This window comes from Amblyraja radiata, chromosome 30 (genome assembly GCF_010909765.2).
Source record: "Amblyraja radiata isolate CabotCenter1 chromosome 30, sAmbRad1.1.pri, whole genome shotgun sequence".
Classification (NCBI taxonomy): domain Eukaryota; kingdom Metazoa; phylum Chordata; class Chondrichthyes; order Rajiformes; family Rajidae; genus Amblyraja; species Amblyraja radiata.
Genome location: NC_045985.1, coordinates 5,526,803 through 5,543,793, shown reverse-complemented (window position 1 = coordinate 5,543,793; position 16,991 = coordinate 5,526,803). Strand labels below are relative to the sequence as shown.

At 49.3% G+C, this 16,991-nt stretch overlaps 1 protein-coding gene across 1 annotated transcript; it reads right to left on the bottom strand.

Annotated features, from left to right (window-relative positions):
- Positions 1 to 9,449: 9,449 nt before the first annotated feature.
- LOC116989921 lies at positions 9,450 to 12,848 on the bottom strand (the record flags this gene model as incomplete). Its single annotated transcript, XM_033047476.1, has 2 exons — positions 11,802 to 12,848; positions 9,450 to 10,901 (listed from the first exon to the last, which is right to left on the bottom strand). Coding segments are annotated over exons 1-2 (2,499 nt in total), but the record flags the coding sequence as incomplete, so codon positions are not given.
- Positions 12,849 to 16,991: the final 4,143 nt, after the last annotated feature.

Below are 16,991 nucleotides of genomic sequence, written 5' to 3'. Positions count from 1 at the left end.
GGAATGGGCGATGTTTCGCGTTGAGACCCTTCTTCAGACTGATGTCAGAGGAGGGGGCGAGACAAAGATAGAATGTAGTCGGAGCTGGTAAGACTGGTGGGAGAACTGGGAAGGGGAAGGGGATGGAGAGAGAAAGCAAGGTTTCGCTTGGGTAGTTTATACCCCAGCGGTATGAACATTGAATTCTCTAACTTCTGATAGCCCTTGCTTTCTCTCTCCATCCCATTCCCCTTCTCCCACTAGACTTACTGTCTCCGCCTACATTCTAGCTTGGGTGCTGTCTGTACGGGGTTTGCACGCTCTCCCCGTAACGTGCGTGGGTTTTCGCCGAGTTCTTCGGTTTCCTCCCACACTCCAAAGACGTACAGGTTAATTAATTTTGGTAAATGCAAAAATTGTCCCTAGTGGGTGTAGGATAGTGTTAGTGTGCGGGGATCGCTGGTCCTGCTGGGCCGAAGGGCCTGTTTCCGGGCTGTATCTCCAAACTGAACTAAACGTACAAACTCCGTACAGACAGCACCCGGCTCTCTGGCGCTATAAGCACCGTAAGGCAGCAATTATACCGCTGGTCTTTATAAAAGCTGCAACTACCCCCATTTATTAATTATTAATTAAGGCATTTCCATGATAGAAAGGATTCAATTTCAATCATTCATTTAAGGTGCAATGGAGACACTTGAATTTGCGTCTCTGCATGTGCCTCTGGATTCCTCGTACAGTAACCTCATCTCTGTCTCGCCACCGCACCTGTTGGTGCCACAGATAGACCCCTGACCCGCTACGTTCGTCCAGCAGTTTGCATCTGCAGTCCCGTGTGCCTCAACTCGCAGCCGTCTCTCATTGAATGCCAATTCTGCCCACCGCCGCCTAATTCCCCTGTTCCTTATCCTCTCACTCTTAGCCTGCACCTACCCCCACATCACCCATCCCCCCTCATCACCCGCACCTATTTCGGAGCACCCGGAATGTCGATGGTGATAGAGTCACTGGATGTGAAAGTGGATATGAAGTACTAGGCAACGATGCAGAGGAGGTTTACCAGACTTAGGATTTCATTAAGAGAATGGAGGTAGGTATGTTGCAAAGCCTACCTGAAGCGTCGCTGAAAATCTGTCGCTGCGGGTGTGCGCGATTTTGGCACCGTTTAGAGGGGGGCGGGTTTAAAACGCGATTTTCTCTAGGCTGTTCAAATCGAAGATGTTCAGCCTAGTTAATTATTAACGAAAAATCGCTGGAAGACCCCGTCGCAAAAGCTATTATTAGTTTTAAAGGCCTCGTATAATAGTTATAGTAGTTTAAAAATCAATCTCTAAACCCGCGACCACCGGCAGCTGTCAGGGTCGCATAGAGCAAACAATTGAAGGTAGGCTGCTTATTTTTACATTAAAAAGGGCTTCTTAAGATCCCTTTATACAAAGTTTAATATTGCGAGTAGCTCATTTTGGGCGCATTATATCCCGCAGTATTTTTCTGGGCATTTGAGGCACAAATCTACCGCAATGTGAACGTTCTAAACCAGCGCGTACACAGGAACCCACTAGAAAGCTGATTTAAAATGGACTTTAATTTACAGCAATTAAACACTAAATTCCTTCCATTTGGCCTATAAATTAATGTAAATGAGATTTTTAAATCATGTTTTATTGTGAATTATTTATGAATATTATTTGGACATTTAGGCTATTTAAAAATGTTAATCATTTATTAAGAAACGGATAGATGTTTAGATCTAGTAATTGAAGTTTGAAATTAGCTACACTTGGGTAACTAACTAATTATATGCTTTAATTTCAGGTCATCCAAGTAAGATTATTTTATATTTGTTTCAGAATGCTTCAATCTACGATAACTGAAAATTTCATTCAGTTCTCTTAATTTTTAAGAAGGTTATGGGCATTTGACTGTCCACGATCACAGCTTTTTTGTTATAAAATGGTTCAAATGGAAATAATGAATGTAATCAAAAATAAACAGGTTTTCTACACAAACTACAAAAGGCGGTGTTTTTGTGGCCCAGTGTTGTGATAGTGGGTGTAGATTGGTGACTTATTGCCGTTAGTTAGTGATGAACTAACAACCTCTGTCTGTCTGTCTGTCTACTACACGTTGTTGTCATTCACGATGATTTATACTTCACACCTGTGTTTATTCAACCCTTTTCCAGCGGGAATGTGAAGGTCGGTCGTGGAGAAGTGATCTAACTCCCAGTGACCGAGCGCGCGAGCGAGCGAGCGCGCGTTGGTGAAGAACCTTCTGGAAACGGCGGGAAATAACGGGCGGCAACGGCTGAGGGAGCGCGAGCGGGAGCGGCGACAGTTGGTGGGATCCCGGTGGCCATCTTGACTACTGGCAGTCCGTCAGTCAGTCTCCCGTTGACGTCAATGGGGGTGAAGCCAGAGGCGGCCATCTTGACTACTGGCAGTCAGTCCGTCAGTCTCCCGTTTGTGAGATATATTGTTTGTGCTCACAATCACTACTCAGAGACTAAATCGCGGAAACAAGAAATGCTTTATTTGCGAGTCTGCAGAATCGGGTGCCTCTCCAAGTTGAGACACACCGAGCAAAGGAAAAACGTCTAGTTTTATACAATTCAGTATACAGTCTTTATTGATCGGACGCCTCCCCTTCTGACCCCTTCCAATCAGTGTACCGAGGTTCACAATCTTCCAATCCTCCCCTCCGTGCGTCATCAATCATTCCCTCTCCTCCCACATCATACATCGCATGTACATTTAAATTAGGTTCTTTGTCATGAGGGGCGTAAAGTTAATATTCATTTAACTTATTAAGCATGCGCAGTAGCTGTTGCCCTACCCTACTTAATTGCCTTTGACCTAAAGAATAGCTTCTGTGTTGTCAGCTACATTCCTTACCTCATCTTGTTATTCTACAATGTTATCAACAGCTCTGAAGGTCTGACTGTTTGTTCGAATCACAAGGTTGGTGATTCCAACTTCTCGGCCCATCACAAGGTCGGTGACTTCAATCACCCGGCCCCTCACAATGATGGTGGTTTAATCATCTTATCCGTCACAATCCTCCCTTTTTTTTTTGCTATGCACCCTGTATTAAACCCCATTCCTAGACTTCCTGCTGTTCCAAAGCTAATAGGTCTAATATCAAACCCACAGATGCTGCAGGTCTAAACTCAAACCCACAGATGCTGCAGGTCTAAACTCAAACCCACAGATGTTGCAGGTCTAAACTCAAACCCACAGATGCTGCAGGTCTAAACTCAAACCCACAGATGCTGCAGGTCTAATATCAAACCCACAGATGCTGTGGGTCTAATATCAAACCCTCAGATGCTGCAGGTCTAAACTCAAACCCTCAGATGCTGCAGGTCTAAACTCAACCCCTCAGATGCTGCAGGTCTAAACTCAAACCCACAGATGCTGCAGGTCTAATATCAAACCCACAGATGCTGCAGGTCTAAACTCAAACCAACAGATGCTGCAGGTCTAAACTCAAACCAACAGATGCTGCAGGTCTAAACTCAAACCCACAGATGTTGCAGGTCTAAACTCAAACCCACAGATGCTGCAGGTCTAAACTCAAACCCTCAGATGCTGCAGGTCTAAACTCAAACCCACAGATGTTGCAGGTCTAATCTCAAACCCACAGATGCTGCAGGTCTAAACTCAAACCCACAGACGCTGCTGGTCTAAACTCAAACCCACAGATGCTGCAAATGTGAAATAAAGACCCACAGATACTGCAGGTCTAAACTAAAACGCACAGATGCTGCAGGTCTAAACTCAAACCCACAGATGCTGCAGGTCTAAACTCAAACCCACAGATGCTGCAGGTCTAATATCAAACCCACAGATGCTGCAGGTCTAAACACAAACCCTCAGATGCTACAGGTCTAAACTCAAACCCACAGATGCTGCAGGTCTAAACTCAAACCCACAGATGCTGCAGGTCTAAACTCCAACCTACAGATGCTGCTGGTCCAAACTCAAACCCTCTGATGCTGCAGGTCTAAACTCAAACCCACAGATGTTGCAGGTCTAATATCAAACCCACAGATGCTGCAGGTCTAAACTCCAACCCACAGATGCTGCAGGTCTAAACTCAAACCCACAGATGCTGCAGGTCTAAACTCAAACCCACAGATGCTGCAGGTCTAAACTCAAACCTACAGATGCTGCAGGTCTAAACTCCAACCTACAGATGCTGCTGGTCCAAACTCAAACCCTCAGATGCTGCAGGTCTAAACTCAAACCCACAGATGTTGCAGGTCTAATATCAAACCCACAGATGCTGCAGGTCTAAACTCCAACCCACAGATGCTGCAGGTCTAATATCAAACCCACAGATGCTGCAGGTCTAAACACAAACCCTCAGATGCTACAGGTCTAAACACAAACCCACAGATGCTGCAGGTCTAAACTCAAACCCACAGATGCTGCAGGTCTAATATCAAACCCACAGATGTTGCAGGTCTAATATCAAACCCACAGATGCTGCAGGTCTAAACTCAAACCCACAGATGATGCAGGTCTAAACTCAAACCCACAGATGATGCAAGTCTAAACTCAAACCCACAGATGCTGCAGGTCTAAACTCCAACCCACAGATGCTGCGGGTCTAAACTCAAACCCACAGATGCTGCAGGTCTAAACTCAAACCCACAGACGCTGCAGGTCTAATATCAAACCCACAGATGCTGCAGGTCTAAACTCCAACCCACAGATGCTGCAGGTCTAAACTCAAACCCACAGATGCTGCAGGTCTAAACTCAAACCCTCAGATGCTGCAGGTCTAAACTCAAACCCACAGATGCTGCAGGTCTAAACTCAAACCGGATAACACAACCTCAAGTTCCCATTTAGGTTGCACACCACCTTCTAGTTTAAAATATCGATGATTCCAAGTGGTGAACTCTCTCCCCCAACAGATCCTGTCACACATGTCATGGGTGGAATTGGCTGCTCACAACTTCTGCTCAAATAAAACAAATGCTGTTCCGACACGTAAACACAACTCAAACATTAACCTCACATTTCTAATTCCAAGAAAGGTTACAATTGGCAAAGTGTTAGGTGGTTAATTGGAATAAGTCTGGAAATTATTAACTGTATTTGGAACTTTGATAAATGATTGGAAAGGCTAAATTTCACGAGAGCATCAATTGAGGTGTATAGAGTAATGAGATGAGGGATGAAAGGAGGAGGAGCAGTTTAGCACGGTGATATAGGAATTAGCTGAAAGATTGTAGACCTGGTGAAACGTTTCTCCCACCACAGGATCAGTACAGATCTGGAACTCATAGAAACATAGAAAATAGGTGCAGGAGTAGAGGCCGTTCGGCCCTTCGAGCCTGCACCGCCATTCAATATGATCATGGCTGATCATCCAACTCAGTATCCTGTACCTGCCTTCTCTCCATACCCCCTGATCCCTTTAGCCACAAGGGCCACATCTAACTCCCTCTTAAATATAGCCAATGAACTGTGGCCTCAACTACCTTCTGTGGCAGAGAATTCTACAGCTAAAATTACCTTTGAAGAAACGTATACACTACAATGTGTGCTTGAAGACTGGTTACCAGAAGGTGGGATCTGACCGATGAACTCTTGCACAACCGACAAAGACACTGTGGGTCGATTAATTGGCTTTCTCTGTCCTCAATGTATTGAAACCGCAAATGACCAACGGTAGCTGGGGGATGGAGGTACCACTGGTAGACACAGTGATGAAGACAGGAATCCCAAGCACATTTACACTGAGTGGAGCTCGGCAGCCCTGCATTGTACCACCGTTCCTCAGAGTCAGAAACAAGCCACCCCAGAAACACAGCGACCACCACCCCAGTCACAGATACTGACCCCTAGATCTGGACTCTTCACTCAGGGGAAAAACCAGGAGTCAAGAGTGTTAAATTCTCACATGCACAATGGAACAATTAAATACTTACATGCAGCATAACATGACACCCGACATACATCCATTCTATGGACATTTCATTCAGGTCACCCCTCATTCCTCTAAACACTAAAGAACAGAGGCTGAGCATCGGTCTCGCTACACACGGCAACACCAGTCTGATGAAACTTGATGCAATATTATTCCTTATTTATGTTAATAAATGCTATCTAATACTGGTGCTTATACAGCAAGGCATCATGTTAATTGTATAATAGTACAAAAACATTCACAGAATACAGCATTGCTGCTTCATTGTCTGCTGGTGAGGATGGCCTCACATTTCCCACAGTCACCCCATCTGGCACCATGCTGTCACCCACACACCCTGTCCCCACTCTGCTGAGCCCTCTCGACACCCCATCCTCCCTCTCCTGAACCCTCTCCTCACCCTCCACACCCCATTCTCCCCTTCTGAACCCTCTCTTCACTCTCCACACCCTCCACACCCCATTCTCCCCTTCTGAACCCTCTCTTTACCCTCCACACCCCATCAAACAATGGGCAGCCTGGACAGAGTGGATGTGGAGAGGATGTTTCCACCAGTGGGAGAGTCTAGGACCAGAGGGCACAGCCTCAGAATGAAAGGATGTACCTTTAGAATGGAGATGATGAGGAATTTCTTGAGCTGGAGGGTGGTGAATCTGTGAGATTCATTGCCGCAGACGGCTGTCATTAGGTATTTTTAAGGCGGAGGTTGACAGATTCTTCATTCGTACGGGTGTCAGGGTTATGGGGAGAAGGCAGGAGAATGGGGTTGAGAGGAAGAGATAGATCAGCCGTGATTGAGTCTAAGAGAAAAATCATCGTCTATATCTCTCATTTCCCTTATCCGTAACCAGACTGAAGAAGGGGCTCGACCCGAAACGTCACCCATTCCTTCTCTCCAGAGATACTGCCTGTCCAGCTGAGTTACTCCAGCTTTTTGAGTCTAACCATGAGTGAATGGCGGAGTAGACTAGATGGGCCGACTGGCCTCATTCTGCTGCTCCCCACAGCAGATCCCTCTCTGCCCAGTGATGCATAAACTCGGGGCATCACTGGGCGTGTGGCCGCAGGAACCCCTTCACTGATGAGCGGGGACCCGGTTGACAAACGGCGCCGCTCTCCCCGGGGATTCACGGTGGCGCAGCGCTAGAGTTGCTGCCTTACAGCAAAATGCAGCGCTGGAGTTCCGGGTTCGATTCTGACAACGGGCGCTCTCTGTACGGAGTTTGCACGTTCTCCCCGAGACCTGCATGGGTTTTCTCCCAGATCTCCGGTTACCTCCCACATTCCAAAGACGTGCAGGTTTGCAGGTGAATTGGCTTGGTGAATGTCAACATTGTCCCTAGTGGGTGTAGGATACGTTTGTGACATCCAGTGGTGGTGATTATAGGCAAAGATACAGAGACAGAGCAACGGAGACGTGCAGTATCCCCTCTCCACCCCCCTCCTCCTACTCTATCCCCCCTCTCCTCTACCCCTCCCCCCTTCTACTCTCCCCCTCTTCTCCTCTCCCCCCTTCTCGTCTCCCCTCCCCTTCTCCCCCCTTCCTATTTCCCCCCCCTCCCCTCGATTCTCCTCTCCCCTCCCCCCATCCCCCCTCTCCTCTTCCCCCATCCTCGTCTCCCTCTCCCCTTCTCCTCCCCCCCCACCCCCGCTGTCCTATTTCCCCCCCTCCCCTCCAATCTCCTCCCCCTCTCGACCCCCCCCCCCCCTTCCCCCTTCTCCCTTCCCCTCTCCACCCCTCTCCTCTCCCTCTCCTCCTCTCCCCCTCTCAACAGGAAATACCATATTCAGGACCGAATAACATCGACAGACAACAATAATATTTCCTCACCTTTCTTTGTTATTGGGGAACCTGAAGAAAGACAGATAGGGTGGTTTACAGCAGAACAGTGAGCTGTAGATGTAGTGGACCGACACCATGACAATATCGAGGCTGTCCTTCAAAATGGCGGCTACAGTCGACCCCCCGACTTGGCGGGAAGAGGCAGCGCGCGGGGACGTCGGCGGCGGCGGCAGCCAATGGGATGCATGGGGGGGGTAACAGCGCGTGGGGCCCCGCAAAGGTGCTCGCTCCCGTCCAGCGCCAACTGTCGATGCCCCCCCCCCCCACACACACACACACACACACACACACACACACACACACACACACACACACACACACACAACTGTATTACACTCGCTCCCCCCCCCACACACACACACACACAACTGTATTACACTCGCTCCCCCCCCCCACACAACTGTATTACACTCGCTCCCCCCCCCACACAACTGTATTACACTCGCTCCACCCCACACAACTGTATTACACTTGCTCCCCCCCCACACAACTGTATTACACTCGCTCCCCCCCCACACAACTGTATTGCACTCGCTCCCCCCCCCACACAACTGTATTACACTCGCTCCCCCCACCACACAACTGTATTACACCTCACTCCCCCCACCTACCAACTGTATTACACTCGCTCCCCCCCCAAACAAACTGTATTACACGTCGCTCCCCCTCCACCCCCACACAACTGTATTGACCCTCGCTCCCCCCGCCTCCCCCCCCACAACAAGCTGTATTACACTCGCTCGCCCCCCCCCCACACAACTGTATTACACTTACTCGCTCAGCTCCCCCCCCCCCACACAACTGTAATTAACACTCGCTGCCCACACCCCCACACAACTGTATTAACCTCCGCTCCTCCCCCCCACACACACCACTGTATTACACCTCGCTCCCCCCCCCCACACACAACTTGTATTACACTCGCTCCCCCCCCCACCCAACAACTGTATTACACTCTCGCTCTCCACCCCCCCACACAACTGTATATACACTCGCTCCCCCCCCACCCACACAACTGTATTACACTCGCTCCCCCCCCCCCCCCACACAACTGTATTACACTCGCTCCCCCCCCCCCACACAACTGTATTACACTCGCTCCCCCCCCCCCCACACAACTGTATTACACTCGCTCCCCCCCCCCCCCCCACACAACTGTATTACACTCGCTCCCCCCCCACACACTGTATTACACTCGCTCCCCCCCCCCCACACAACTGTATTACACTCGCTCCCCCCCACACACAACTGTATTACACTCGCTCCCCCCCACACACAACTGTATTACACTCGCTCCCCCCCCCCACACAACTGTATTACACTCGCTCCTCCCCCCCACACAACTGTATTACACTCGCTTCCCCCCCCCCCCACAACTGTATTACACTCGCCCCCCCCCCCCCCACACAACTGTATTACACTCGCTCCCCCCCCCCCACACAACTGTATTAATAATAATAATAATAATAACTTTATTTATAAAGCACTTTAAACAACTACTGTTGCCACAAAGTGCTGTACATGAGAAATCATGAACAAAAAGCTATTACAAACAATTAAAAACCATTAAAAACCGTACAACGAAGGACTATAAAAAACACACTAAAAATTAAAAGACATTAAAAGCACTAAAAACAGGACCAATGCCTCAACCAGTGTCGAAAGCCAAAGAATAAAAATATGTTTTTAGGGAGGATTTGAAGATGGACAGTGAGGGGGCCTGTCTGATGTGCAACGGCAAGGTGTTCCAGAGTGCCGGAGCAGCAACAGAAAAGGCTCTATCCCCTCTGAGCTTCCGCTTAGACCTTGGTACCTCAAGGAGCAGCTGATCAGCTGACCTGAGGCACCGGGCAGGAGCATATAGGTGGAGCAGCTCAGAGAGGTAAGGCGGGGCGAGCCCATTCAATGATTTAAAAACAAATAAAAGAATTTTGAAATGAACTCGAAAGTGCACTGGGAGCCAGTGTAGGGAGGCCAAAATTGGCGTAATGTGCTCCCTCTTTCGAGTTCCAGTCAAAAGGCGAGCGGCAGCATTTTGAACAAGCTGGAGACGAGCCAATGAGGCTCGTGCGACTCCATAGTAGAGTGTGTTACAGTAATCCAGCCTAGATGTAATAAAGGCATGGATTACTGTTTCAAAATGCTCCCGCTCGAGAATGGGCTTCACCTTTGCCAGCTTCCTTAGGTGAAAGAAGCTGGACTTAACCACCGCGCCTATTTGTTTGTCTAGTTTAAAATCACCGTCCATCCTAAAACCCAGGTTCAAGACGGTTGGCTTTACAGACATTGCCAGTGGACCCAAGTCAACAAAGGGAGGTTCACGGCAGCCATTGGGGCCAAACAAAATCACCTCTGTCTTCTCTTCATTAAGTCCCAGAAAGTTTAAGGCCATCCAGGACTTAATGTCCTCAAGACAAGACAGAAGTGATTTTAAAGAATAGTCTTCCTCTTTCCTGAATGGCATATATAACTGGCTATCATCCGCATAAAAGTGAAAGGAGATGCCATGCCTTCTTAAAATTGAGCCCAGAGGAAGTAAGTATAAGGAGAAGAGCAGGGGCCCTAAAATTGAGCCCTGTGGAACCCCATATACCAAGGGAGTGGAGGAGGATTCAAAGTCAGCAAGGCTTACCCGCATGGTTCTGTCTGCCAGATAGGACCTGAACCATCCCAGGGCACTGCCACAAATGCCCACTTGGTGCTGTAGTCTGGAAATTAAAATTCCATGGTCCACTGTATCGAAGGCGGCAGATAGGTCCAGCAAGACAAGAACCACATAATTACCTGAGTCGTTTGCCAGGAGGATGTCGTTGAAGACCCTTAGCAAAGCCGACTCTGTGCTATGCATAGCCTTGAATCCAGACTGGAAAACCTCCCGAATATTGTGCTCATCCAGGAAGAGTTTCAGCTGCGCATAAACTACCTTCTCCATGATCTTGGAGATAAAAGGCAACTTGGAGATCGGCCTAAAATTGGACAGATCAGTTTGATCCAGGCCTGGTTTTTTAAGTAGTGGTTGCACTACAGCATGTTTAAAATTTATGGGGACAACCCCAGAACACAAGCTACTGTTTATAATGGCAAGAACCGACTGCCCTATACTCGGGAACACCTCTTTAAAAAGAAGAGGAGGGACAGCATCACAGGGGGAACCCGATGGCTTAATATGCCTAACCACATCCTCTAGACCCGACAATGTCAGAGGCACAAACTTTTCAAATGCCACCAGGCATGGGGCCGGAACAGAGGGGTCAGAGGCAGGAGCTGAGATGAGAGCCCTTATAGAAACGACCTTATTAATAAAGAAGTGCAGGAAGTCATTGCACAATTCGGACGATGCTTCCAAGCAAACAGGCTGTGGGGCATTTAAAACAGAATCAATAGTTTTGAATAATACGCGTGGGTCGTGACGCTTAGCCACTATTATTTTAGACAGGTAATATCTTTTGGCCTCTTTAACAGTATTTTGATAGTTTCGCCAGCTGTCCTTTAGGATTTGCGATGAAACCTGCAGCCTGTCCTTCTTCCACTTTCGCTCAGCTCTGCGACAATCCCGTCGAGCTGTACGAGTTGCGTCACTAAACCAGGGCTCGGGTTTAGCTCTGGGCTGCAAAGTTTTTAAAGGAGCCACAGAGTCCAGTATAGTTGTGCAGGAGGAGTGGAACCAAGAACTAATCTCCTCCGTACCAAGGGGAGTGGACGCAGAGGGGGCACAGAGCTGATCAAAAGCAGCAGAGAATTGGCCAGCAGCAGAAGGGTTAAAGGACCGACAGCGCCGAGCAGACGATACAGGTCTAACTGCAGCACTGGAAAAACCAACATCAAACAGTACAGGCATGTGATCAGAAAACAAACTATCACAGACCTCCAAGTTTAATACAGGCAAGCCATAGGAGAGAACAAGGTCCAATGTATGTCCATGTTCGTGTGTGGGACCAGACACACACTGCACAAAATTAAAAGAATCAATAAGACTTAAAAAGTCCTTCGCCAACGGCTTATCAGGACAACACACGTGTATATTAAAATCCCCAACCATAAGGACACGGTCATAGTTGGGCATAATCCCAGCCAGAAACTCAGAAAAATCAGACACAAAGTCCTTGTGGTATTTGGGGGGTCGGTAGATGACAGCACAAAGCACCGTGTCGGAGCGACCCACCTCAAATAAAGTTGCCTCAAAGCTGGAGAACGTTGATAATGCAGTGCACTGTTTGCATTTAAAAGTGCTTTTATAAATGACTGCAATTCCACCTCCACGGCCCGACATCCGTGGCGAGTTGAAATAAGAGCAGCCCGCCGGCAAAAGTTCAGTAAAAGCGCTGCACTCACCAGGACCGATCCAAGTCTCTGTCACACAGAGGAAGTCCAGAGCCCGGGAACAGAAGAAGTCCCTCAAAATAAAAGTCTTGTTTGCCAGCGATCTGGCGTTCACCAGGCCAACCCGGGAAGGGGATGGACTCTTTAGGTCTGCAGATCGGGGAGCCCGGGGCAGTGTCCGCAGGTTCCGGATATTCACCCCGCGATAGCGGAGTCGAGGAGAGCAGGAGGAGCGGAGCCGGTCCCGCTGCAGCCTCCGATCGTAAGCGGGTAGGGGGGGAGGGGGGGAGAAAGGAGCAACCTGAAGCAGCCGGCACACCCGGCGACCGCCCCCGTCCCCTCCGAGGCGGCGTGTCCGGGCTGTAGCAGGCGGGCAGCCCTCTACACCTTCCGGGAGGAGTTGGTCCGGTGGCAGCTGAGAAGCACCAGGCTGGAGACCCCGGAAGAGCGGGCTCACCTTGAGGCTGCCCCCCTCCCCTCCGAGGCGGCGTGTCCGGGCAGCTCTCCAGGCCGCAGCAGGCAGGCAGCGTTCTGTACCCTCTGGGAGGAGATGGTCCGGTGGCAGCTGAAAAGCACCGGGCTGGAGACCCCGAAGGCGAGGCCCACGAAGAAGTCGCTGACAAGGGAGCCCGGGCGCACCCAGTCTAAAACTCACCAGTCGACCGCCGCGCTTTCCACGGCGACGGCGACGCTTCCTTCGAGGCAAGGCCCAGTCCAGGTGGCAGGGTATTATATTCAAACGCACCGACAAACGCACCGACATTATGTCGTAGATCTTGGAGAGATTGACGGTCGTACACTAGCAGAGACTTTACCTGTATAGTGCCAAAAAACACCAAACACAGACAGAGCGACAGACGAGCAGCCACACACACCGGCGCCATATTACACTCGCTCCCCCCCCCACACAACTGTATTACACTCGCACCCCCCCCCCACACAACTGTATTACACTCGCTCCCCCCCCCACACACACAACTGTATTACACTCGCTCCCCCCCCCCCACACAACTGTATTACACTCGCTCCCCCCCCCCACACACACAACTGTATTACACTCGCTCCCCCCCCCACACAACTGTATTACACTCGCTCCCCCCCCCACACACAACTGTATTACACTCGCTCCCACCCCCACACAACTGTATTACACTCGCCCCCCCCCCACATAACTGTATTACACTCGCTCCCCCCCCCACATAACTGTATTACACTCGCTCCCCCCCCCCACACAACTGTATTACACTCGCTCCCCCCCCCCCCCCCACACAACTGTATTACACTCGCTCCCCCCCACACACACAACTGTATTACACTCGCCCCCCCCACACAACTGTATTACACTCGCTCCCCCCCCCCACACAACTGTATTAAACTCGCTCCCCCCCCCCCCCCAACTTTATTACACTCGCTCCCCCCCCCCACACACAACTGTATTACACTCGCTCCCCCCCTCACATAACTGTATTACACTCGCTTCCCCCCCCACACACACACACACACACACAACTGTATTACATTCCCCCCCCCCCCACACACAACTGTATTACACTCGCTCCCCCCCCCCCGACACAACTGTATTACACACGCTCCCCCCACCTACACAACTGTATTACACTCGCTCCCCCCCGACACAACTATTACACTCGCTCCCCCCCACACAACTGTATTACACTCGCTCCCCCCCCCCACACAACTGTATTTCACTCGCTCCCCCCCCCCACACAACTGTATTTCACTCGCTCCCCCCCCCCACACAACTGTATTACACTCGCTCCCCCCCCACACACAACTGTATTACACTCGCTCCCCCCCCCCACACAACTGTATTACACTTGCTCCCCCCCACACAACTGTATTACACTCGCTCCCTCCCCCACACAACTGTATTACACTCGCGCCCCTCCCACCCAACTGTATTACACTCGCTCCCCCCCCACACAACTGTATTACACTCGCTCCCCCCCCCCCACACAACTGTATTACACTCGCTCCCCCCCCCCCCACACAACTGTATTACACTCGCTCCCCCCCCCCCACACAACTGTATTACACTCGCTCCCCCCCCACACACAACTGTATTACACTCACTCCCCCCCACACACACAACTGTATTACACTCGCTCCCCCCCCCACACACAACTGTATTACACTCGCTCCCCCCCCACACAACTGTATTACACTCGCTCCCCCCCCCCACACAACTGTATTACACTCGCTCCCCCCCCCCCCCACACAACTGTATTACACTCGCGCCCCCTTCTGTAATCAAGTCTGTAATTTATCCCATCAGATAAAGCTTAAAAAGAAGTTTAATTTGACACCTAATTCACTTTCATATCTTAAGTATTTAAAAAGTTATGGCCATTTTCATACTGGGAAATTAGCATCTTGTTCCCTATTGATTTTCTATGGACATAACAAAAAATCTGTGATCGTGAACAGTCAAAAGCCCATAACCTTCTTAAAAATTAAGAGAACTGAATGAAATTTTCAGTTATCGTAGATTGAAGCATTCTGAAACAAATATAAAATAATCTTACTTGGATGACCTGAAATTAAAGCATATAATTAGTTAGTTACCCAAGTGTAGCTAATTTCAAACTTCAATTACTAGATCTAAACATCTATCCATTTCTTAATAAATGATTAACATTTTTAAATAGACCAAATAATATTCATAAATAATTCACAATAAAACATGATTTTTAAAGCTCATTTACATTAATTTATAGGCCAAATGGAAGGAATTTAGTGTTCAATTGCTGTAAATAAATGCCCATTTAAATCAGCTTTCCAGTGGGTCCCTGTGAACGCGCTGGTTTAGAACGTTCACATTGCGGTAGATTTGTGCCTCAAATGCCGAGAAAAATACTGCGGGATATAATGCGCCCAAAATGAGCTACTCGCAATATTAAACTTTGTATAAAGGGATCTTAAGAAGCCCTTTTTAATGTAAAAATAAGCAGCCTACCTTCACTTGTTTGCTCTATGCGACCCTGACAGCTGCCGGTGGTCGCGGGTTTAGAGATTGATTTTCAAACTACTATAACTATTATACGAGGCCTTTAAAACTAATAATAGCTTTTGCGACGGGGTCTTCCAGCGATTTTTCGTTAATAATTAACTAGGCTGAACATCTTCGATTTGAACAGCCTAGAGAAAATCGCTTTTTAATCCCGGCCTCCTCTAAACGGTGTCAAAATCGCGCATAGCCGCAGCGACAGATTTTCAGCGACGCTTCAGGTAGGCTTTGCAACATACCTACCTCCATTCTCTTAATGAAATCCTAATTCTGGTAAACCTCCTCTGCATCGTTGCCTAGTACTTCATATCCACTTTCACATCCAGTGACTCTTTCACCATCGACATTCCGGGTGCTCCGAAATAGGTGCGGGTGATGAGGGGGGGGGGGGGGGGGGGGGGGGGTGATGTGAGTGTAGGTGCAGGGTAAGAGTGAGAGGATAAGGAACAGGGGAATTAGGGCGGCGGTGGGCAGAATTGACATTCAATGAGAGACGGCTGCGAGTTGAGACACACGGGACTGCAGATGCAAACTGCTGGACGAACGTAGCGGGTCAGGGTCTGTGGCACCAACAGGTGCGGTGGCGAGGCAGAGATGAGGTTACTGAACGAGGAATCCAGAGGCACATCTAGAGACGCAAATTCAAGTGTCTCCATTGCACCTTAAATGAATGATTGAAATTAAATCATTTCTATCATGGAAATGCCTTAATTAATAATTAATAAATGGGGGTAGTTGCAGCTTTTATAAAGACCAGCGGTATAATTGCTGCCTTACGGTGCTTATAGCGCCAGAGAGCCGGGTGCTGTCTGTACGGAGTTTGTACGTTTAGTTCAGTTTGGAGATACAGCCCGGAAACAGGCCCTTCGGCCCAGCAGGACCAGCGATCCCCGCACACTAACACTATCCTACACCCACTAGGGATAACCCACTGTCGCTTTACCTTCCCCCTCAAGTCCATTCAAGGACCCAAGCAGTATTTTCAGGTGGGGCAGAGGTTCACCTGCACCTCCTCCAACCTCCATGGTCAGAGCCCACCGTAAATTGGAGGAGCAGCACCTCATGTTCCGCTTGGGCAGTTTGCACCCCAGCGGTATAAACATTGACCTCCAATTTTAGGTAGTCCCTGCTTTCTCCTCCCCATCCCAGCTCTCCCTCCGCCCACTGTCTCCGACTCCTCCTTTCTTCTTCCCGCACCCCCCCCCCTACCCCCCCCCCCCTTACTTCTGTGTGAAGAAGGATCTCGACCTGAAACGTCACCTGTTCCTTCGCTCCATAGATGCTGCCTCACCCGCTGAGTTTCTCCAGCAATTGTGTCTACCTTCCCTGGAGAACATGGGCATTTCTGGAGATCCATGGCCTCCTTCAAGTGGCGATCAGCGTGTCCCTCGTTCAATTTATTGAGTTGTCTTCAACGCCCATGTGTGCCTGTCTTGGTTTAGTTTAGAGACACAACGCGGAAACAGGCCATTCGGCCAACCGAGTCCGCACCGACCAGCGATCCCCACACATTAACACTACCTTAGGACCAATTTTACATTTACACCAAGCCAATTAACCTGCAAGCCTGTACGTCTTTGGAGTGTGGGAGGAAACCGAAGATCTCCATGCGGTCATGGATATCACGATCATGACGTACTCAGGATCGAGCCTGAGTCTCTGGGGCTGTGAGGCAGTAACTCTAGCGCCGCGCCACCGTGTTATTCCATTCATTGTGTTGCATTCAGTGCCCATGGCTGTTCTCTTTACCTATGTGGAATAACAATGCTGTGGGGTGACTGCGCAGAACAAGAAACCTGTTCTATCTTGAAGAGTGAATCTGAGCTTGCACGTACCTATCATACATTGACCATTTCATGCCCACCCGCTTCTTCATGTCTG